The sequence below is a fragment of the Anarhichas minor genome, unplaced genomic scaffold (assembly GCF_050575085.1).
Source record: "Anarhichas minor isolate MPS153535 unplaced genomic scaffold, ASM5057508v1 ptg000012l, whole genome shotgun sequence".
Taxonomy (NCBI): Eukaryota; Metazoa; Chordata; class Actinopteri; order Perciformes; family Anarhichadidae; genus Anarhichas; species Anarhichas minor.
In genome coordinates, this window is record NW_027466458.1 from 672,137 (window position 1) to 694,603 (window position 22,467).

At 45.7% G+C, this 22,467-nt stretch overlaps 1 protein-coding gene across 1 annotated transcript in view; it reads right to left on the reverse strand.

The window, feature by feature from the left end:
• adgrl3.1 (adhesion G protein-coupled receptor L3.1) overlaps positions 1-22,467 on the reverse strand; it is an 82,588-nt gene that overhangs the window by 2,582 nt on the left and 57,539 nt on the right. The window contains exons 11-21 of the mRNA XM_076090829.1: positions 21,792-21,914; positions 21,399-21,604; positions 18,977-19,153; positions 17,810-18,019; positions 13,033-13,253; positions 10,306-10,372; positions 9,120-9,211; positions 6,052-6,220; positions 4,203-4,331; positions 2,998-3,091; positions 420-548 (exon numbers count right to left, since the gene is read on the reverse strand). Of these exons, the coding sequence (XP_075946944.1) occupies positions 420-548; positions 2,998-3,091; positions 4,203-4,331; positions 6,052-6,220; positions 9,120-9,211; positions 10,306-10,372; positions 13,033-13,253; positions 17,810-18,019; positions 18,977-19,153; positions 21,399-21,604; positions 21,792-21,914 (1,617 nt within the window). The remainder of the gene's footprint in view (positions 1-419; positions 549-2,997; positions 3,092-4,202; positions 4,332-6,051; positions 6,221-9,119; positions 9,212-10,305; positions 10,373-13,032; positions 13,254-17,809; positions 18,020-18,976; positions 19,154-21,398; positions 21,605-21,791; positions 21,915-22,467) is intronic.

The following is a 22,467-nucleotide window of genomic DNA, read 5'->3' on the forward strand; positions in this document are numbered from 1 at the left end:
AGCAATGCAAGTCCCAACCGACGCACAAAAAATGACATTTCGAAGCACATGCTGCATGAAAGTGAAAATAATACAAAACACATCATGGCTCCCAAGTAGCTTATAAAACGGCAACATGCTGCGTGCATAGCGCACAATAAATCAGCACGTTATGCTGTTTTGATAAATCGTCGGCGGAATTTTTTTTTTCCCCGTCTCCACCTTGGTGCGCTGTGACAGCCGCCCCGGTGGGTGTCCTTTGTGCGAGATTGTTGCAGCGTGATTGATCGCCTCCACTCGGGAGCCACAATAAGGCGATATCAGATAGGCGGCTAAAAGTGTATCACAGTAGCACAGTGTTTAAAATGACATAACCATGCAAAAGCAATGTAGTGCAAAAAAAAAAAGATGTATGTTTATAGTAGGAACATCAGGCACACCTTGGGTGTTGTACATGCCCACGGCTGGGTTGTTATAGACTGCCGAGTCCCCCAGGAGAGTGTTATAAGGATTGTTAGTACCATGGGGACGAAGGAGAGCATTAGTTATAAGATGATTAGCCATGGCTCCTGGTACAGGCAGATAGAGAAAAGGGAGAGGAGGAAGGAGGAAGAGCAACAGCCGGAGTGGAGAGAGGAGGAAGAGAGAGAGAGAGAGAGAGAGAGAGAGAGAGAGAGGGAAAGAGAGAGAGAGAGAGGGAAGCACTCGAGGAAAAGAACAAAAAACAAAAAAACACAAACAAAGGGGCAGAGTGGAGAGGTTGAAGGAGAGAGCACGTAGACGTTGCAGAGTGGAGGTAAGCAAGAGGGGGGGGGGGAGAGAAAGAGGTAGAGTGAGATGGAAAGGTGAGTGTGTGGAAGAAGGAGGGAGAGAAGAGGACAAGTAAATCAAACAAGCAAACAGTTTTGAGTGTGAAAGCCAAGAAAAAGCTTGGCATGTCGTTCTCGCAGCCGCCGCATACAGGCTGAGGGAGGGGAGAGAGAGGGAGAGAGAGGGAGAGAGAGAGAGAGGGAGAGAGAGAGAGAGAGTGGCGTGGCTTGGAGAAGACTGTGCTGCAGTTCAATACGCTTGAGCAGAGCAGCAGCATGACTACAGGATAGTTAATGGACAGTGAGGCCACAGAAAAATGGTCTCGGTGCATTTCCTTCCCCAGGTGGGAGACAGATCATGTACACATGACGACGCTGCAGACGAGCAGAAGACAAATGGCCGTGACAGCATCCATCCCAGTGTTGCGTCAAACAACCCGCTACCTCTACCGCCACTACTAAGTGTGCATGTATGTCATACGGCATCCAAACGTCTCTGTGGTGATTTTCTTTGTTTTTGCTAAGAGGCAGAGTGTCGAGGTGTTTAGCAAAAAGAAAATGCCACAACATTTAAGTTGTCTGACTCCTTAATGTAATGTTTTAGGATACCACAGTTTAGTTCATATTTGTAGGAATTCATGACTATTTCGGAAACGAGAAGTCGGCCAGCGGCCCCGAGCTTGGCCGACGAAATAGAGAATAAATTAGAAAGGCTGAAGAAAGTGCCGTCAGACTTGATTATCTGGTTAAAAAATTAAATTAAATTAAAAAAATAGATAAATAAATAGATAAATAAATAGATAAATTAATGAATAAAATAATAAATAGATAAATTAATAGATAAATAAAAACTGGGAAGAGACCCCGGGGAAGACCCAGAACACGCTGGAGGGATTACATCTCCCAGCTGGCCTGGGAACGCCTCGGGATCCCCCAGAATGAGCTGGAACATGTTGCCGGTGAGAGGGAGGTCTGGGTCAGCCTGCTTGGCCTGTTGCCACCGCGACCCGACCCCGGATAAGCGGAGGAAAATGGATGGATGGATGGATAAATAAAAAGTAAAATAATAAATAGATAAATAAATAGAAAAATAGATAAATAAAGAAATTAATAAACAAATACATATGTGAGTAGATAAATATAAATGTACTTATATACTTTATATATACGGTACTAATTTGCACTCCCACACAACAAAAAAGAGACAAAAGTAATACGATATATTAGACATAATAATGTCTTCAAACTGAACTTTAAAGTTGAAACGAACACATTTTACTCTCTCCCAATTTCAACAAGTCAATCTGCTATCAGCACATCCAATTCATTCCATCCCATCCTTATTCACTACTATTCAGTACATAGCCATTCGAAATCTACTGGCTAAGTAGCTCTCTGCACCATACTTTAAAGTGTGAGGGAGGGGGGGGGGGGGGGGGGGGTCTTAAGCCCTGCCTCGCTAAGTGTGTGATAATTCAGGCGCTGACACACACCGTGTCTGCTCGGGCATCAATCTGTCATGCTAACAGCTTATTAGTGGCCCGAAGGAAGCGAGGGCCACACCTCGACTTGGAGACTAACAAATGGCAGTGTGTGCTTGTGTCAAAAATGTCTAGGTGTCTATGTCCTCGTTACCCTCGCCCCCAGACAGCTATGCTGATGGAATCCATTCTTACAGCGACATTCTCTTGAGGGGCAGCTCAGAATACAGTAGAAATACAGCGAGCTGAGCCTAATGCACACTTAAAAAGCTCTGCGACTAACAGCAGCCTTCCGATGATGAGATGGACATTTCTGGTACTGTGGTGAAAACAGTGCATTTGAGAATCGGCAACCTGAAGCGACATGTTTGGCTAATGATAAAGCATGATTTCTAAAAACCTAAAAGTATAATAATAAAAGGGACTAGACTGATGTAAGGCTCGAGACTCTCACACATACTTTAACGAATTATCACGGACAAATGCTTCAAAAGATGACCCCTAACTCCGGAAAAAGTCAACCTTTGATGCCTGCAGCACAAAAAACATAAAGCACTGAGTCTGTTCTGCTAATCTTCCTCTCTACAAGAACACAGTACCATTATCAGGAGCTTAGCGCTTCTATCACTTTACTAAATGACAGTGCTGCAGGAGCATCCCCCACTATTAAATAAAGTAGATATGGTGACAGTGATGAGGATGCGAATGCTGCGGTATCCCGCGGTTACCTCTGTTGAGCGTGGCGGAGCTGTTGATGTCTCCGGTGATGAAGGAGGACTCCTGTTTCCTCACGGTGTCGTTCCACATCCGCCTGATGCGACTCTATAGGCGGGAGAAAGGAAGCGAGAGGGGGAAAAAGGGAAGGAGTGGACAATGACAGAGAGGAGTAGCAATGATGAGAGGGAGAAGGAGGTAAAAACAAAGGAAGAAGCGGGAGGGAAAGTCAGGAGAGGGAGGACGCGGCGACGAAACATGGTAAGAAATGTAATATATGAAGGTGTGATGTGCAAAAGGAGGGCAGGTTAGTGCGGGAGAGGCAGTGAGGGAGAAAGCAAAGAGACGGCCAGCAAGAGAGAAACAGGTGGAGGGGGCGGAATAATCACCCGTCAATGCGACTTATACTCCATCTGTCAGCATCAATATGTGAAGGTCTAAGTCAGTGTTTGGGCGATCTCACTTTCCACATTTTTTAAAGGAACAGTGTGTAACACTTAATTAATTGGCAGAAATGGAATATAATATCCACAACTATGTTGTATCAGTGTATAATCACCTGCAACTAAGAATCGGTAGTGTTTCAGTTAGCTTAGAAAAAGGCATTTACAGTATATCTACACAGGGAGCGGGTCGTCATTCCACGGAGTCCGCCATCTTGCACCGCCATGTTGGCCTTCTGCGTTTTACGTTATCTGAAGGTTAGGGATGCGTTCTGAACCCGGTACTAAACGAACCCCCAGGGCTAAATTATTAAAGACCGGGGGTATTGATAAGCCCCGACGTTACTGGGGCTTTTTATTAGTACTTTTTAAATGCTTAGGCGTCATTTATTATCACGCTGCAGCACACACCTGCTCTGCTCTCTTTGTCGGGCTGATCTCCTCCAACTACACACACACACACACACACACACGTAGCGCGAGTAGAGAGGCCGCTGTGGCGAGGTGGACCAGGTGACGTGAAGGATACTCGAGTGGACAGCAGCCACCCTTGTTACTGTACCTGCGATAAAATATTTGGACGGGGACGGGGGGACGGGGGGGGGGGCTGAGGCTCATGTTGTTGCTTACTACAACCTCACCACTAGATGCCACTAAATATTACACACTGTTCCTTTAAACTGTTTTTGTCCCCCCCCCCCCCCCATGGCGCTCTCCGGCCTCACCTGAGAGTCTGCTGTGCTGTAGCGTCCAGGTGTGCAGGCAGGTAAGCTCACCTGTGAGCCCGTGGAGTAGCGGCCCGGCGTCCGCGACGTGGTGGTCTTGCTGGAGGAGGAGATGGACGTCTCCACGCTCTTGCCGCTGCAGCAGTGGGTGCGCAGGCATTTGCCGTACTCTTTGCGCACCTAAGCAGCGGAAGGTGAGAGGTGGAGAGAGTTACGGACTGACACACAACACACATTGATATATGCGTATATTTAAAAAGCACAGGAATTGACTTATGTTCCACTTTAAACTCGCATATTTCTAAGATGACGCACCAGAAAAGTCTGGAACGGCTTTAACTTGATATGGCGACCCCCTTTAACTTCTTGCACTCAAATTCCTTGCGCAAACATTTACTCCATAAAAGAAAATGTGGACATTAACAGATTAACTTCATAACCCCCCCCCTACAGACACACATCAACATCAACCCCAAATGTTATTACTGCCACAAATCCATCTGAAATGGACGCGCCCCCCCCCCCCCTTGAGGGAGACACCCGATGCGGCGCGTACACACTGAACATCTGCATTTAGATCCCAATCAAGTTTCGAACAAACAGGGCCGTGATTGCTTTTTAACAAGCTCGTTGGACTGGCGGGGCGGGCGGCCGTGTGTTTGCCGCGCACTCTGTTTGAACAGCTGTGTAGTGAGCTGCTCCATGCGTCTTGGGAGAAAATGGTGTTGGATGGCGGCCAAAGAAAACCTCAGCACTGTTCTGAGGACATCTCTCAGGACACCTGATTCCATGGCCTAACACACACTTAAGTGCACTGCACACACACACACACACACACACACACAAAGTGCACTTGTTTACTGGTTGTACACTTAAGAATAAAAACTCTCTGCGGGGCTGCAGCCAGACGAGAGCATTAAGCATCTGATGAATTTTCTTTCCATGTCCTACTCCTCTTCCGTGCTCCCCGGCACTGACAGTGTGTGGGAGACTCCCAAAAATATCTCAGGATGTGTAGGCTCTCTTCAACTCCTTGAGGGCAACCAAACACTGAACATATATAAAGGAGATCATCTTTTTCGAAAATGAGAGGGGGGATCTCGAGGGGGGAGCTGTGCGTCAATGTGAGTGGGGTTAAAACAGAAAGGAGGAGTGTGAATGCAGACACGTGTTTTTCTCCGTCTGTGTGGAAGATTTGAACAAGCTATATGCAACGGCCGAAAACTCTGAATTTCTCAAAACTAAAATCATGAATTATACTCTGGATATTCTCTGAGATGGCAAGTGCCAAATGTACGAGGAAAAACTCACAAATTTGCGAGATTATGAAGTCGTAAATTTATGAGGAAAACAAACTCGGAGCGCAAAATCTCTGTCACTTCCTTTTGCAAAGTTGAATCCACCTCGTCGAACCACAGATCCCACCGCGGCAACGTGACTTTCCATCCGTCCAGGTCAGGTCACAGGAGCAGCAGGCTACGCAGGGTATTCCCTCTCTTTCCAGAAAACTCTAAGAAAATATTTGACCAAAATCTGTGCTTCACAACACAAGCAGTGATTTTTATAATCCTGCAATTTTTTGGGGGGATTTTTCTCGCAAATTTGCCACTTTAATCGTGGAAATTCGGAGTCTTTTTCTCAGAATATTATCCCGTTCCCTTGGCTCTGTAATTATTATTGAATTTTCTGTTGGGGGGAAGACAGAAACACTGTTTGTTACCTGCTACCAAGAGGCCAGACAGACCGTTAAAGAGAGAGAGAAAGAGAGGTAGTCGGTGTGAAAACGAGAGAGAACTAAGCAGCCGGTTGGGGGATACCGAGCGTCCGATCAAACCTGTGACAGCTCGGTGGGTGTTTTTCGATGCTATAAAGTGTGTCTGCGCAGCTTCGTCTCGCTCACCTTCTTCTGCAGTATGCAGTGAAAGATGAAGATGAACATGCCCTGCAGGGAGTTGAAGATGGTGAAGAGGTAGGCCATGATGACGGTGCTCTCGTTGATGTACATCAGGCCGAAGGCCCAGGTCAGGCCCAGCAGACACAGCAGGGCTATGGCCCCGATCACCCAGGACCTGGAAGAAGAGGAGACACGACTTTAGACGGAGAAATGCCGTCCCTATCAGTTACAAATGTCATTCAATGTGCTATAATCTTGACATTTGCTACGTCAGATAATACGTTAAGTATATATTGCAATTCGTAACATGAGAGCATGAGAGGCTCTCTTTTTTATTTTTACTGGATCAGAAAAGCTGTTCCGCCAAGTTTAATGCACGTGGGATCATGAGGCGGGAGAAAGTGGGTTAGCGAGGGTTCATTCGGAGTCCCAACACCGTGGGAGTAGGATGGAGAAAAACAGCGGGAGGCTTTGCCCTAAAAGAATCCTACTCTTACGAAAAAAGGGCGAGAGAGAACAGAGAGAGAAAGTGCATTTGATACCATCTCCAGAGAGGGAGGCGGCGGTCAGAAGCCAGCTGACGTCAGCCAAGAGAAGGGCCAACCGCGCGGGACCCCTTCCTAGCTCCGCTGTTCGGAGGGTCAAGAGGCTTTCACAGGCAGAAGTGGGTGCTGGAGTCTGTTAGTGCAACTGCGACTGTAACACTTTAATGGAACGGACTTTAATCCAAGTTTTCAAGGCTGTGAACCTCCATTTCTTATAAAGCCTAATATGCAGGAGTGAGTCATTAGGGCCAAATGTCAGAGGAATGTGGTCGTGTCGGGGCATGTGTATGCATCGTAAGTCCCTGTCTGAGCGTGTGCATGCGTGTGTGTGCGAGTGTGTGTGCGAGTGGGCTCCACTGGGCAGTAAGTAGAGGGACATTACAGCCATTATAAATGACATTTCCCACTAAAGGTCACCGTTTTCTGGTCTGTCGAGGCCGCGATGATGGCTGTTAATTTGATTGGCTGACTGGACAGCGATCACCTCTCATGCGAGGAATGGGAGACAAAGGGAGGGAGGGGTGAGGGGGGGGGGGGCAAGAGGAGAGGAGAGTTTGAGATATTAGAAGAGTTAGCAGGAAGGAAGAGGGAAAGAGGAGGAGAGTAAGTGAGCGAGACCGCCGGTGATTGATTCGATGTTGCCCTCTGTGGCACCGCTCAGGCGAGACAGAACCTCCAATAAAGCTCGTTTGACGACCCTCTTCGATAAAGGGTACACTCATCTCTCACCCCCCCCCCCCCCCCCCCACTGTCTCTCCGTTCTACCTTTTCCTTCCCGCATCTACTCTCTGTTTCCCCCTCATTTCACGTCGCGCCATTATAATATTTCAATAGCGCGTCGGGTTTATGGGTCAGAGGGGGCTCACAAATCACACATGAACACGTAATCCATTCCACAAGGCAGGTTAATGGTAAATGTAGGGATATGCACGGACTCCGGGCAGGTTCTACGGACAAACACGACGACAAGCAAACCAATGACAAATGTCTCCAAGAAGACGAAAGTATCCTGATTGGAGAGAGGCCTTACCGGAGCCAATCCACAACAAAGACAACTTATGGTGGCTTGGATTCAGAAGGAAACAAAAGGAAGAAAGAAAATAATAAGATAAAAAGGAGCACGATGATGATGATGATTAACAAGTAAATGAACCACAGTAAAGACATGACTAATGAAGTGAAATATATTAAAATCTACTCAGCCTTTCGTGTGCTCAAAAAGACAAACGAAAGTCATTAAAAAGGGGGAGGAAATAAAATGCGTCACGATCTAAATTGTCTTTGATTTTTCATCAGGGATTTTTTGATTGAGCACAGTTCAGGGGGAGCTCAGTTGGTTTCATGAAACTTGCTTCCCACTTGGAAGACCAACTCAAAACTGCTGTCTTTAAATATACATCGGCAGTAATATTTAAATGATAAATCAAACGGGGTAAGCCACTCCGTGATTTACATGACAAATTGCGAGCTGTGCCTCAGTCGGGCGTCGAGCTAAAGCCACGGCACACTGTTTGAATTAGACTGGGCCTTTTGTCTTGAGCTGCACTGGAACGAGAAATAACACAATCCTGATTGGTTAGCTTAGTAGACAGAGTTCAGTGGAAATGAAGTCATATTTCGTTCTCTGAGGGCAATGTGAGTAATGACATGACTGGGGAATTCAACGAGGAGCATCTTGAACTGATGTGGGACAAAAGTCTGCTTCGTGTTGCTGCTAACATACAAAAAAAAAGGACAATGGACATTCGATTTCAAGGAATAGTACTTGGGGAATACACTTCTTTGCGTCCTTGCTGAGCGTTTGATGAGAAGATGGATGCCACTCTTAACTCTGCGAAATAAATATGAAGTTGGAGCCAGCAGCCCATCAGATTGGTTTAGCATAAAGACTAGAAACAGTTAGCCTGGATGTGTAACAAAATATAAAGTTTGCTATTAACATGTTGTTTGTTTGATCATCTAAAAAAAGTGTAAAAACAAAAATTTGCAATTTTACATGAGGTTGACAACAGGACTATTTCTCTCCCGGCTAAGAAATAGTCTGGCACATAATCTCCCGTAAATCCAACGGTTGTTGTTTTTACTCTTTGGTTCATGCGCAAACAAATGGGATAAACTATATATATATATATATATATATATATATATATATATATATATATATATATATATATATATATATATATATATATATATATATATATATATATATATATATATATATATATATATATATACTATATTAGTTTCAAGGTAGGTCTTGGAAGGATAATTTTGTTGGGAACTATTAAGTCTGAAAAGTGAAGCCAATGCAGAAGTGCCTTAAACTTGCATTCTCTCTACTGGACAGACAGACATGAAAGTCCTCTCTATCTTCAGATTTAACTCTCGTCAAGAAAGCAAACGAGCCTGTTTTCCAAAATGGTGAATTATTCCTCTTCCACACACACACACACACACACACACAAGCATGCATAATCACAATGCACTGTGGTGTGACGGCAGGACTGCATGCACACATGTACTTACTTGATGTTGTCCAGACATCCAGAGTCTGGTTTGAGAATGGCCGTGTGATGGAACATCTTATAAAGGGCGATGCCGAGGAAGATTACATTCAGCTGAAACACATGCGCACACAAGTTAATATTCTTCAGTAACAAGCCTAATTAAAGACACAATGTCACCACAACAATTCACTCACACTCACACACACACACACACACACACACACACACACACACACACACACACACAGTGCATATTATTTTATTTCGACCCCTTCCAGCAGTAATTGGCTCGGGGAGACCGTATCAGCCCACGATCACCAGCCCTTTATGTGCTCAAAATACTGCAGCTCAAGCATCGGGGGGAAATACAGCAGGCGCTACATCCATCGACGGTCAATTGTTACAATAGAAAATCCAATTCTCGCCGATGGGGCCTATTTTATCGGCCTGGAAATGCACAGATAGGGTGGTCTGACAATGGCCGTGTTACCAATAGGCGTAGAGGCATAACAGAGCGGTCCCACCTGCACCGCTTCCACTTAGATCAGCGACGGCCTGCCTGACATTTCCAAAAATGAGTGCCGAGCGTCGGTGTGCATACTGACATTCACCTAATTGGGAACATGTCCTCATTGCTTTCATTCTCTCTTACCCAAACGCAGCTTTTTAGATATTCTTTTTGCTTTTTCTGTCCGTCTTCCCAGTCGTCTAACTCTTGTCTGTGTTTACTCCTTTCGAGCTATAAGGACCGTTCCCGCTCCTCAGAACGGTTTATTGATATGAAAAGGAAAACGGTCGGACTGAGCTCTTCCTCTTCATACTGTGTAACGGGCTGCCTCGTAATAAAGCAGCCGGGCCGGGAGGAAGCACAGTGCCTGGATCATCAAATAAGTGGCAACATAACTTTTGTAGAGTTCTTATCGTAATCTGCGGTTTGCGCTTGATCTCCTTTCCGAAAAGATTTCCAGCTCGTTGGAACGTGTGCCCACTTGAGAGTTAATCCACGAGCGGGATTTATTAAGATTGACATATAAAGTTCCTTCCGCTTCCAACGTACACTGGCGAGGAGCTCCGGCGAACCTCGCGGTGTGATTAATGAACACCTTATATGTAAACTTTCCCGCGCGAACATGTGGCAGTCTACTACTACTGCGCATGGAGAGCCTGTGTGAGCATGCGCCTGTGTGTGTGTGTGTGTATCTCACCATAATGATGAGCGTAGCAGGGCCTATAAAGCTCCAGATAAAGTACGTGTCCAATCGCAGCCAGCACCTAGAGAGACAGAGACATGGAGAGAGAGAGAGAGAGAGAGAGAGAGAGTGAGCGAGAGGGAGAGCCATCATGCACAAGAAACAGAAGGGGGGGGGGGGGGGGGGGGGAGAGGACGCATAGGGGATTAAAAACATACTCCGGTCTCCAGATGGATGTAGGGTAGCAAGGATTTACCATCGGAGGACAGGGCATGCATCATAGATACACATGCACACACCCACACACACACCCACACCCACACACACACACACACACAGGAGGCACGGTGGTGGGAAAAAAAGTAGCACATCACTTTACGCCATTTATCAAATGAATCACGATGGAGGGAGGACAAAAGAAAAAAGTGATAAGAGAGTTGTGGGATGAATGGAACAGACTAAACGCACATCACAAAAGGAAGGGGGGGATGGGGGGTCAGCGAGGGATGAGCTCCCATGATAAATTCACCTTTACACCCCTTTAAGGGCACATAAACTGATTATATATATATATATATATATATATATATATATATATATATAAATATATTCGACACGCCCACCATCCTCGTGGTCTTGAAAATATGACACGATGGCGTTCATTTAAATAGTGAGTTATGGATGCAGCCCTCGCACAGTGGGGCTATTTATGGAGTCTGGGAATGGGCTGAGGTTAAAGGAGAGGGGAAGGAGGGGGAGGGGGAGACATGCATGAACACACACACCCTCACACACCCACGCATTCATTCTCTGGCCACAAGGTTAGCATTGGTAGAAGATATACTGCTCTATTCTAAATCATATCACCCGAACATCTTTACTCGTCAGTGGCAGCAAGCAGGAGAGGGGGAAAAAGAAGGGAAAAAAAGCGCCTCCCTCATCCCTCCTCCTCCCCCGAGTGCCCTCCACTGAGGTCAGACCCGACGGGTTGCAGTGGGAAAGGCGCGGAGAGAAAAAAAAAAGCCGCTGGAGCAAAAATGGCTCACTGATTCATGACCAGCTGCTTTTGCATTATTAATCTTTCAATTTCCAGCACATTAGAGAGCCCTCCATTATGGGTCCCCGGCCGTGTCACTGTATCCTCCATTAGGGCTCCTTTGCGAAGTCACTGCCACCTTCATTACGGGAGGCGAATGAGACTCAGCGCCACTGGCTAATAAGTGGGAGAGGGCGGGGGGGGGGGGGTGCGTTATGTGACAAGGTGACACAGCAGGCATGGCAGATGATATTTCCAGAGGTTTTGTCTCGTGTCGCGCCGTGTCAAGACCTGAACTAGCGGCGCCATTTTCGGGGGGGTTGGACCGATTAAGGTGTCATAAAACGTACTTCCTGATTTGACTTTCCCATCCAATAAGGACATTAAAGGAAGAAAATGGATTGCTTGGGTGACTTTTTTTTTTCTTTCTACAAGAACAAATCATGTTGGGCATAATATCTTTTTCACTCCCACTGATTTTAGTGTGACTATGTTATTTTCACTAAACACATCACGCCATTTTGCTTCTTTTTTTGCACAGCTAGCTACCGTCTCAAGGCAAGTCTCCCAGTCTGTTAGCTAATGGCACGCGGTCTGATTATTCATCCCGAGCTTGGCATTCAGACTCTCATGTTTTAGTGATCAGAGCCACGATGAAATATTGATCTAAGTTGGCATACGGATTGGCGTGGCTTGACGGTTAAACAGTGCTAACTTAAACCCTTCTTCCCCCCCTGTCTTCAAACCCCTAAGATCTGATGTGTAGCTTAGCGGAGAGCTACCAGGTCTTAAATACAAAAGGCCCCACGGAGCGCGTGAATCATTTAACACTCCTGTAGTGTTCTGTCATCTTCTCTTCCTCTTTCTATACGGAGCTGCTCATTCATAAGTCATCGGGTTAGGAGATATTTTTGCAAGTTTTGAAATGCAACAGCCACATTGTTAATGTCCCCCTTTAGTCCTTGATGATATTATGCGGTCCCAGAAAAGAGCAGAGGTCGCGGAAACATATACATTATATGCGTATTATGAGCGAAACATGCATATGCATTGCATGAATAAAATGTTGACCTCTTAACGGCCGCATTAGGGTGACCGGCTCACACATGTGAAAGGCATATTATGCTAAATCCGGTGTATTTAAGGGTGACCTATTATGCATGTGCTCCATATGAATGAGATGCCGGCCGACTTCTGCTGGATTCGTGTCTCGGGGTTGGACAAGTCAAGCATGCATGAATACGTAACCGCGTGTGCTCTTAATGTATACTGTATGTCCCCCGTCCCTCTGGCTTCCTCTGCACTTTCTCCAGGGTGGGGGGGGGGAGGCAGCGTGGACGTGTACACACTCTGGCTATTCCATCACTCCCTTTTTTCCCCGTCCATCCATTCTTACACTCGCACTCCTATTTCTCCCTCAATCTGCTCCGCTGTGCACTTCCTTCCCACCCCTTTAAATCCTTCCATATTCACACATTGTCGCTGCTGTGCTCACGCAGGCACTCTGCGGCACTTCATCCTCTGCTCGTCCGCATGCTTCCCTCCCCCCGCCGCCTCTCTCCCCCTTCCCAATCTCGCCGTATTGACTCTTCAGAAGTGCCACAGCTCGGTGGAGTCCACTGTGGCAGCCAAAATGACAGCAGGCACTCCGGCCTCCCTCCCTCCCTCTTTTCCTCCCTTCACACTACACTCTCCTCCGTCCTTACACTCGGTCGGTGCCGTAGCTCCTGTAGTCCACTGCAGCGGAGACGGCCACTATGACAGCAGGCACTCCGTAGCCTGCCAGGTAGAAGTACTTAGTCCTGGAGTGTTCGCTCTCAAACACCTCCACCAGCATGATGTAGAGCTGCACCCCTTCCAGGAACATCCAGGTGAAGGCTGCCAAGAAGAAGAAATGGAGCAGGGCCGCGAAGACCGCACAGGCAATCTGGTGAGAGAGAGAGAGAGAGAGAGAGAGAGAGAGAGAGAGAGAGAGAGAGAGAGAGAGAGAGAGAGAGAGAGAGAGAGAGAGAGAGAGAGAGAGTAGGTGGAGGGGATTTTAAAAAACACACAGTAACACTTTACACGAGAAAATGCACAAGCAGTATTTAATCTGCGTGAGTTGGAAAGTAGAAAAAAAATACACAAACTGTGCGGGCGATAAGAAAGTAATCATTTATCACATTAAAAGAAGGAAATGTGAGGGATTAACAATTGGGCCGCCGATACTGGAATAGACAGGAGAGGGAGAGGATAAGGCAAACAGAAAGGGGAACTCACAATCACAGCGCACTATAACAACAATTATAGGCGACAGACTGACTCAAATTCACTTCCAGATAGCGACATTAGTTGCGCTCCCCTTCACATTTCCCTCCACGTCTACATCTACGAGTCATCTAAGAAGATAAATGAGGAAATAGAAGTGACAAGTCGGTGCTGCCACCGCCTCTGATTGTCCACATTTCAAACAGAAGTAGCAAAGCACTTCTTTCAAAATGGGCTGAGAGAGAAGGAGAGAAGGAGGGGGACTTCAACACTGTTAAAAATACAATGTGATTTTTTTTTTGGTCAACGTCAACAATGAACAAAACGAGTGGAACAACTGCAAAAATAACTCATTGGCTCTGCATGAAAGAGACAAAGCGCACAAACAATTTGGCACTTTTTTGGGAAAAGCCATCAATTTTCATAATACTGGATAGTTTGGGATTTTATGCCATCATTAGAGCTGAACTGTATGTTTTAATGATCATAATACTGTGAGCTAATTGTCCAATATAAAAAATCTAAATAGATACCATTGGTACCCACCTGTACCAAGCATTGGTGAGACATTCACACTGAAAGTGAGTAAGTGGGTCTTTAAATCACATTGTTAGTAGCCAGTGGAAAGTGACGGATAAAAGGAATGTAAAAGAGTTAGAGAGGTGGATGATAAAATACTTAGAGAGCCCTGTGAGAGAGTTTCCTGAATGTAAAAGAGACAGAGAAACACAGAGCAGCAAAGGGGGATGAGCGGCAGGAAAAATGAAAGAGGGGTATCAAACCTGAAACTGCATTAACAATTTTGGCAAACGGATGAGAAGAAAAGAGGGGTGCTTAAGAAAAGCAGGCGGGTGAGATGTGGCCCGTCACGTTCATGGCGACGTTCTAATCTACAGAGTCGCTCCTAAATCTTTGGATGGAAGAGCTAACAGACAGATTTTTACAAGCGAGGGTTTTGCAGCGAAAGACAATTACCTAATGTCTGAGAGACAATGAGTTTAGGGGGCGAGGGAGTCACTCATTTCCATTTCTAATGATCGCACAGTGTGGCTTACACACACAAAGACGCGCACACGCACACGCACGCACACACAGGTAAAAAAAAAAAAAAAAAGAGTGTCTGCTTCTGTAAAGTCATTTCGTTTTTCCTGCTGGAATTACTGGCTTAACCGTCTGCGAGCTAAGTGACGCCAAAGATGTTAATGGAGGTCACAAATAGTCACCGGTAATTAACGGCACACACAAATACGACAGCGCATGTACAAATGAAGCAACATGATCCCTCCCACGCAAACACACACCCACATACACAGACAGAGAATTACGCAAAACTCTAAAAAATGTTTTCTCATTGAACGCTCAGAGGGACGCGAAGAACTGAGGCTGCTCTAATGCTTCAGACGCAGGAGATAAATGATACGGCCCTGAGCACTTCCTCCAAGAGACATGCGGTCCGTAATGATTCAAACAGCATCAAGGTTTCCTCCAGCATACGTTGACCTTGCCCAGTGGAATTAAAGGACAATGTTTCATCTCAGAATCTGACCCATTGGATTTTTTTGTGTAAGTGCTTGCATCCAAGTGAGGTTTAAAGCACTGGTGGACTCAGGGTTCGCCCCCAGTTTGTGCCCTCATGTTCAAAAGAAACACAGCAAAACAGCCCTCTTGGACACCCCTATGGTAGATCAAATATGATGAAGTGCCCTCTAGGATGCCCTTCCAGTGGAGAAAACATGAGAATGTGCCCTCTAGAGTGCTCTATCAATGGAGAAAACATGATAAAGTGCCCTCTAGAGTGCTCTATCAATGGAGAAAACATGATAAAGTGCCCTCTAGAGTGCTCTATCAATGGAGAAAACATGATAATGTGCCCTCTAGAGTGCTCTATCAATGGAGAAAACATGATATAGTGCCCTCTAGAGTGCTCTATCAATGGAGAAAACATGATAAAGTGCTCTCTAAGGAGAAAATATGATGAAGTACCCTCGAGGACGCCCCTCCAGTGGAGAAACCCTTATAAAGAGCTGTCATAGGTGCCGTCCAGTGGAGAAAACATGATGCTGTGCACTAATGGGTGCTCTTAAATGGAGAAAATGTGATGCAGTGCCATAAAGGCTGCCCTACATGCTAGAAAACATTCCGCGTGCTGGTGCCCTTTTTATTTCATTTTTTTTCGCCCCTGCCCCTCAGATCACCTGAGTCCGCCACTGGTCCATACGGATTTAACAACATGGGCTGTGACTGGAATGCAGACCATGGCCGAGCCACAACAGCACTGTGCATCATTAGGGATGGAGATTGATATCGGTTGGATCTTTCCATTTTGATTTTGTTCCTCCTCATCTTCTGCGTTTTTGAGTTGCAAAAGCTGAGTGCAATTCCACACGAGCAGCCGAGGTCATGCATCATTAACCGCAATAGAAAGTCCAATCTGTTAAGGTTTGGGTAGTGGGAGTGGAACATAGAAAGTGAGCAATTAGGTTATAACTAGTGAAGTTATTTTAGCTTTTTTTTTTGCACAGGCCTCAATGACTGCAGAGAGCGGCAACGCTGTCGGAATCAAATTGAGTCCACTTGAGCCGGTCAACCTGCTACTCTAACGAAGCTATCAGCAGAGGGCCTAATAACTGCTCTGTGGTAGAGATGTGGAGCATGCTGCATTCATGAACAGGTTCTACTTGAATGCCTCACTGACTCAGAAGGATGAGGATCATTGTATTACTTCCTTGACATTTTGATGCACACAATGACACACTGCCAATTCAGAGTGACACAGAGACCCAGAATTAACCCCAAGGTTGGTCTGAACATCAACATGCATCATCTGAACCGGCCTGGCTCTGCTCATGAGTCGTTTACGACACAGTACTGTATTTCGTAATCTCAGGTTCAATGTGTTTCAATGCTAGCAATTGAATTCATGTGAAGTTTCTGTAACACTTTCTAAGATCCCCATGTCTATACTGCATTATAAACATACTAATAATGCGTTATTACCTGCTTATAGCACTGAGTAATTATAGATATAAGCACTCCTGAATATTCAAAATACTTTATAAAAATAATCAAAACACAATAAAAAGGAAAGTACATTATAATACATTATTAATTAAAGTAAAAATATTTTTAAAAAATGTGTCATGTGTTGTTTTTGCATAGGTTAGATGATATTATTTATTTATTAATTGTGAATATTAAACAGTAATAACTATACCATAACTACCATGCTATAAGGAGATTATAACGCATTAAAAGTATGTTATTATAATACTAGGTAATTCTACAGCTCTAGCAGTGATGTGTGCACACTCTGGCCTTCCGTGAAACTCTAATATCAACGGTCAAATGCAGGTTGAACTCGTCTTCACTACCCTGCCTCACATGGGCTTTGTTTGTGAGCATTCTATTTTTCTACAAACATCCCCCTCACAACCAACAGGATTCCCTGGCAAAACGGATAGACTGCAGCTTGTTTAGCCTGAGGGAAGGGGATGACTAATAACAGCAACAGAATACTGAAGCACAGCATAAACATCAGCTAAGCTACAACAAAGCAAATACACAAGCCATAATGCATTATCGAGCCAATCAGGAAGTCTCTGTAATATGCACATTGTAAATCCCTTCCTTTGCAACTGGGGACATATAAGAACATTATATTTATATAGAACCTGACTGTGCTAGTAAACCTAATGTTATAGCAATGTTTTTGTCTGCTTTTCTGCCTTTAGTTGACAATCCTTTCTGAATTCTGCCGCAAACTGTAAAATGATTAATCTGAGGAGGGCCCTCACGCTCAGTACAGTAATGATGTCGTGGAAAACTGAGCATGCAAACTCCGCCTTTTTCCCCGTTTACAACAAATGTTGCATAATCCAGGCTTGTTTGAATACAAAGATTATGGTTTATTTAACAGCCTCTCAGAGAAATTTGTGTTTTCTTGTTTTATTCCGGGAACACTTGAATGTAGCAAATCTGCCATTTCTTATTCATGGCGCTGCGATGTGGTCAACCATTGACAGCAACTGTTTCCTCTGCTAACGATGCAGTATGATGGGTGGTATTGGTCAGTGGGCAGTTATGCTAAGCCTCTGCCAACACAGCATGAATAAAACACTTTGAAACATAGCCTGTGTGCAAAATATTTGCTTGTATTTATCTGTTTCATCTCTATTCCAATAACGATGGACTGTCCACTGCTTACAGTCAAGAGAACAACGTATGCGTGATACCTACCGGTTGATCGGCCCTGTTGATCCCCACCAGGAACAGTGACTCGGCGATGAAGAGGCTGATGCAGAGGTTCTTGTGGATGGTGTTGCGATCACTCTGCAGCCCGCGGAAGAAGCAGAAGGTGAAGATGCAGATGAGCAGGCACACCAGCGACAACAGGATCCCGACCCATGTGATGACGTCCAGCAGCAGGTCGTGCATGCTGTCCGATTTCTGTGGCGAGAGAAGTGAGAGACGAGCTTGTTGTGGATTCATTCGATTCGCCATTTGCAGCCACTATATTTAGCTATGTGTTTCGCTCGGGCTTGCTAGAAACATACACGAGTCATGTTGTTGTGACATGAAACATACTGTAGGAACAGACACACTTCCTCATCCCGTCCCCTCCCCTGACTGAGTCTGTGGTACCGAGCGTTCAGGGCCACAGCGGTACGCCGAGTTGCACAGGTGTGCCGGCTCTATCCATCAGTGTCCCCGCAGCCTGGCAGGCGGAGCAATGTTCAACATGGCGCCGGTGTGATGGATCTACTGCCCAAACCCTCACACTGTGTTCACAAAAGGGCCGCCGAGCTAGCTCTGACCATGACCCCTTCAGAAGTAACACACGGCGGCCGCCGGCCCGGAGGGAGAGATCGGGTGTCAGGCGACATCCAGAGTTACGAGAGACATTTTTTTTGAGGGAGGAACTTAAAGTTACAAAAGAGAGGAGACAAAGAGGGCTTATCCCACACGCAGCGGGACAATAAGGTTTTCATCCGCCGCCCACAGCGGCTCATGGATATCAAAATAAATGGGCCACGTTCACCTTCTGATCAGTCATTTTCACAATAAAATAGGAGCTGCAGCTTTTGTCTTTCTCATCTCTGTTTTGGAACCTCCAGAGACTGAATGTTTGAAGTGCATTTTTTTTTGTCAACCCAATGTCATCATCTGGTTTGACGAATCAATTGTAAAAAGTTTCTCCTGCCAAGTATGATTACTCAGTACTGGAGAGTCTGGAGAGGTCTAATCTATTTTCCAGATGTTGTGGTCTCCTTCTCCCCCCCCCCCTTTTTTCTTTTTTAATCTGTTGACCAGCCTTCGCCAGCCACCGCTGATCGAACGATGAACAACTGACTCTTTGATCCCGCCCATCCCCGGCATGGAAGGCGCCGCAGTGTGAACGCCTACCTTCACTTCCACGTGGGCCATGAGCACCGCGAAGCTGGTGAGGTGTGTGCAGGAGCAGGTGGTGTGCGTGCGATTGGTGGCCAGCAGACGACAGTCCTGGGTAGACCAAAATCCCGTCATGGTGCGCTTGGAGTAGCTCCAGAACGAACAGTTGGGATTGAAGTTCTCTTCCGAATGCTGGGGGCGAGGGAGGGAAGGGAGGAGGAGGGAGAGGGAGAAAGCGAGAAGGCGGGGGAAAAAAAATTGAGAGAGAGAGAGAGAGAGAGTGAGAGGGACAAAAGGGAGGAGGGGTGGGAGGGGGAGCAAGGAGGCATAGAACGGATATTTAGTCATGGGGAGGTGGGAGGTAGAAAAGATGGAGTGCCGGGAGAGCCAAGGAAAGTGAGAAAGCGGTGGGAGGAATTGGTGGAGAAAAGGATGGAGAGGAAGGAACACAGAGAGGGGAGTCAAGCACACACAACAACAAAGCAACAAACAGAAGGGACAGAATGCAGCAACAAATAAACACGGAGCCGTGGCAGGAGGCGGCGGTACCGCGTCCGTGATTGCTGTGTGAGATTCTGAAGTGTAGGAGCCGCTTGTGTTGTGTAAACTGATGGAGTTGTGTGTGTGTGTGTGTGTGTGTGTGTGCGTGGTTTGTAAAGTTACTCTCAAAATGAGCAAGTGAAACAGAGAGGATTTCTTTGCTGCCAACAAGCTGGTTCACCAACTGGATCAACATTTGCTTGGTGAATGAGCAACACAACATACAAAGTGTTGCATGGAGCACCGCAATTCCTACAGTATGAAGCAATGTGGCATCATACCCTTATTCAGTCTGTAGCTGTGGTCAATACCGGAGCTGTTCCTGTGTCATTTGGGGCAAGTCAACGTCAATCAAGTCTGGTAGTGTCAAAGCAATTCACAATTCTTGTTCAGAAAAGCGCAAGTCTTTCAGATCGCTAAACAATGACGCAGCATTATAACATTTTCTTGTAATAGGTCCATTCATTTACTTATGACCACAGCTATAAAAAGCAATTGAAATGTCATAATTTTTGTGAGTCTATCAGTCTCAAGTCTAGAGTCTATCAAAGGATTTTGTTGTTCAGTATTGTTCTTATTGTCAACAAATTCCATGAAAAGGACCAAACCCAACATTAGTCCATTAGTCAGTACTTTCCGACTTCCCCAACCTGTTTGTGGCACTTAAGCCCGGGCGACTCATAACCTAATCCTTAAACAGCTAGGGCACTGTGGGTTTCAGCAAACGTTACTAAAACAAGAGTAAAAAGTCCTTTTTATGGGAACTATTCTCAGCTGTGGATTAACACACAATTGGTGCTCTAGTGAGTGTTTATAGCACCGGGACGGCATGTGTGGGAAATTGAATCGAAATACAGTGCAGAGCCAATGTCAACCAGTTCAACTGTGTGGCACATTTATGTGTTTCTTAAGTTTTTGGGTGGCAGTGGAGGTGTATGGCAGAGTGGAATAAAGTACAAATAAAGTACAAATTTAATTTAAAAATAAAAAATAAAAAATTCTTATCATTGTGCGATCGGTCGTGTGTGTGCGTGTGCACATGAGCGAGTGTGCACCTCTGTATCTGTCCACGGCTAATCTTGTATTCTGTTGCACTAAACTGCAGAATATTTTGGGTGGCCAAAGACCTCTCATCGTTGCGGCGACTCACACTTTCCCTGTTCTATACTGCCATTGTCTGCCTGCCTAAGGGTAGGGTCCGCTAGTGATGACACAGCTGAGTGCATCGCCGACCCCCTGCCGCTACTCTGCACCCTGAGAGGGACGGGGGGTTGAATTGTGGGTTGAATTCATTCTATCACACAATACTGCAGTGGTTTTTGCAGACACACCTGATGGAGATCTTCACTCAACTGAGGCCACCTTTGTAGATATGTATTAAACCACAAATTGAGCTCAATAACTGAAAAGAACAGTGTAAAAATAACCATTTGCAAATATGAGCTGTGCAAATTTAATCTGTAATACTCACAAATATATTGGCAAAAATAGAGAGCAATGTGAATCAAATATATAAATGAAGGATAACAATAAAGAGTAAACAATAGTGTAAACTGACAACAGCCTTATTGAGCCCTACAATGTGAAAATAGTCACAAGGGATTACACTAAATTGTGCTGGTTCAAAGTCATAGCGATGCTGTTTAAAGTATTTGTACTTTATTAGTACTTGACTGCTTGCCCTATCCTTAAAGAGCAACTGATTTTTTACTTCAACATTACCACCATTGAGTTTCTTGACCCAGTGCAGCACTCCCTACTTTTTCTTAATGGTTTCCGCTACACAGACACTATCTATCTGCCTTATCCTTTAACCTCCACTTTAGTCCCATTATCTCACCTAAAGTTATCCTTTCATTGATCGCAAAAGAAGTCGTCAACCTGGCATCTCCCTCACCTGCAGGTGTTTGACAATGAAGATCACGGGCTCGGACAGGTACACCTTATTGCTCTCCTTGTTGATGGACACCGTGATGACCGGGGAGTTGACGATGACGGAGTAATTGGGGTAGACCGCCTCGCTGCCCAGCCGGACGCTTGCGTTCTCCGTGGACAGGTAGGCCCCTAAGTTCCTGTACATGACGAAGGCCATCCTGATCTCCCCTGTGAGGAGAACACACGGGAAACACGGAGGAGGTTCGGTTATCGTCGGCTCAATGCGTGACGACAGAAATAGACGGCGGATGTGAGAAAGAAACATTGCAAGATGGTTGGACAGAGATAAGGAGGGGGGGGGGGGGGGGGGGTCACAGACTTCATAGCGAGAGAGAATGTGAGATTTCTCTTCTACCGTTTCTGCCGTGCTGCTTGAGGGTGCTGGCTGACAGCTGGATGGCGTTTCCATGTAGCTCTGACTGAGGGAATGTCAGGTCGGCAAGGTTCCCCTCCGTGCTTAGCCTGGCCACTTCTAGCTCTGGAACACACACGCACACACGCACACACACACACACACACACACACACACACACACACACACACACACACACGATGTCAAGTCAAAGCATAGCACACATCAGGTTTGTTGTGCAGCCTCTTGTAATAACCATGTTTTCTCACTAAGTGCTTCACAGCCGAACAAAGAAAAGAAAGAAGAAAAAAAAGTCTGACACACATCAAAGTGAAATAACTTCTGTCTCCAGGCAACTGGGTCCAACACATGGAGGTATATAATCCAGCCTCTCTCTTGCATCGTGGGAATCACATTTCTCCATCCAGGTTCGTTAGCACATTTTCCGATCACGGCGGTGTAATATATTAGATAGAGTTTCTAATTAAGGACTAATTACACCTCCGTCGTATCGCTTGTGCTTCTGAGTGATTTGGTGATTTAGACACTGCTTTCAGGGTAAAAACAGCTCCTTGATCGAATAAACAACACAAGGACGTGCTCGGATAGAAATGAGAGAGGAGGAGCAGGGGGAGTGGAAGGAAAGGAAGTTGAGGAGGTGAGGAAGAAGAACTAGAGA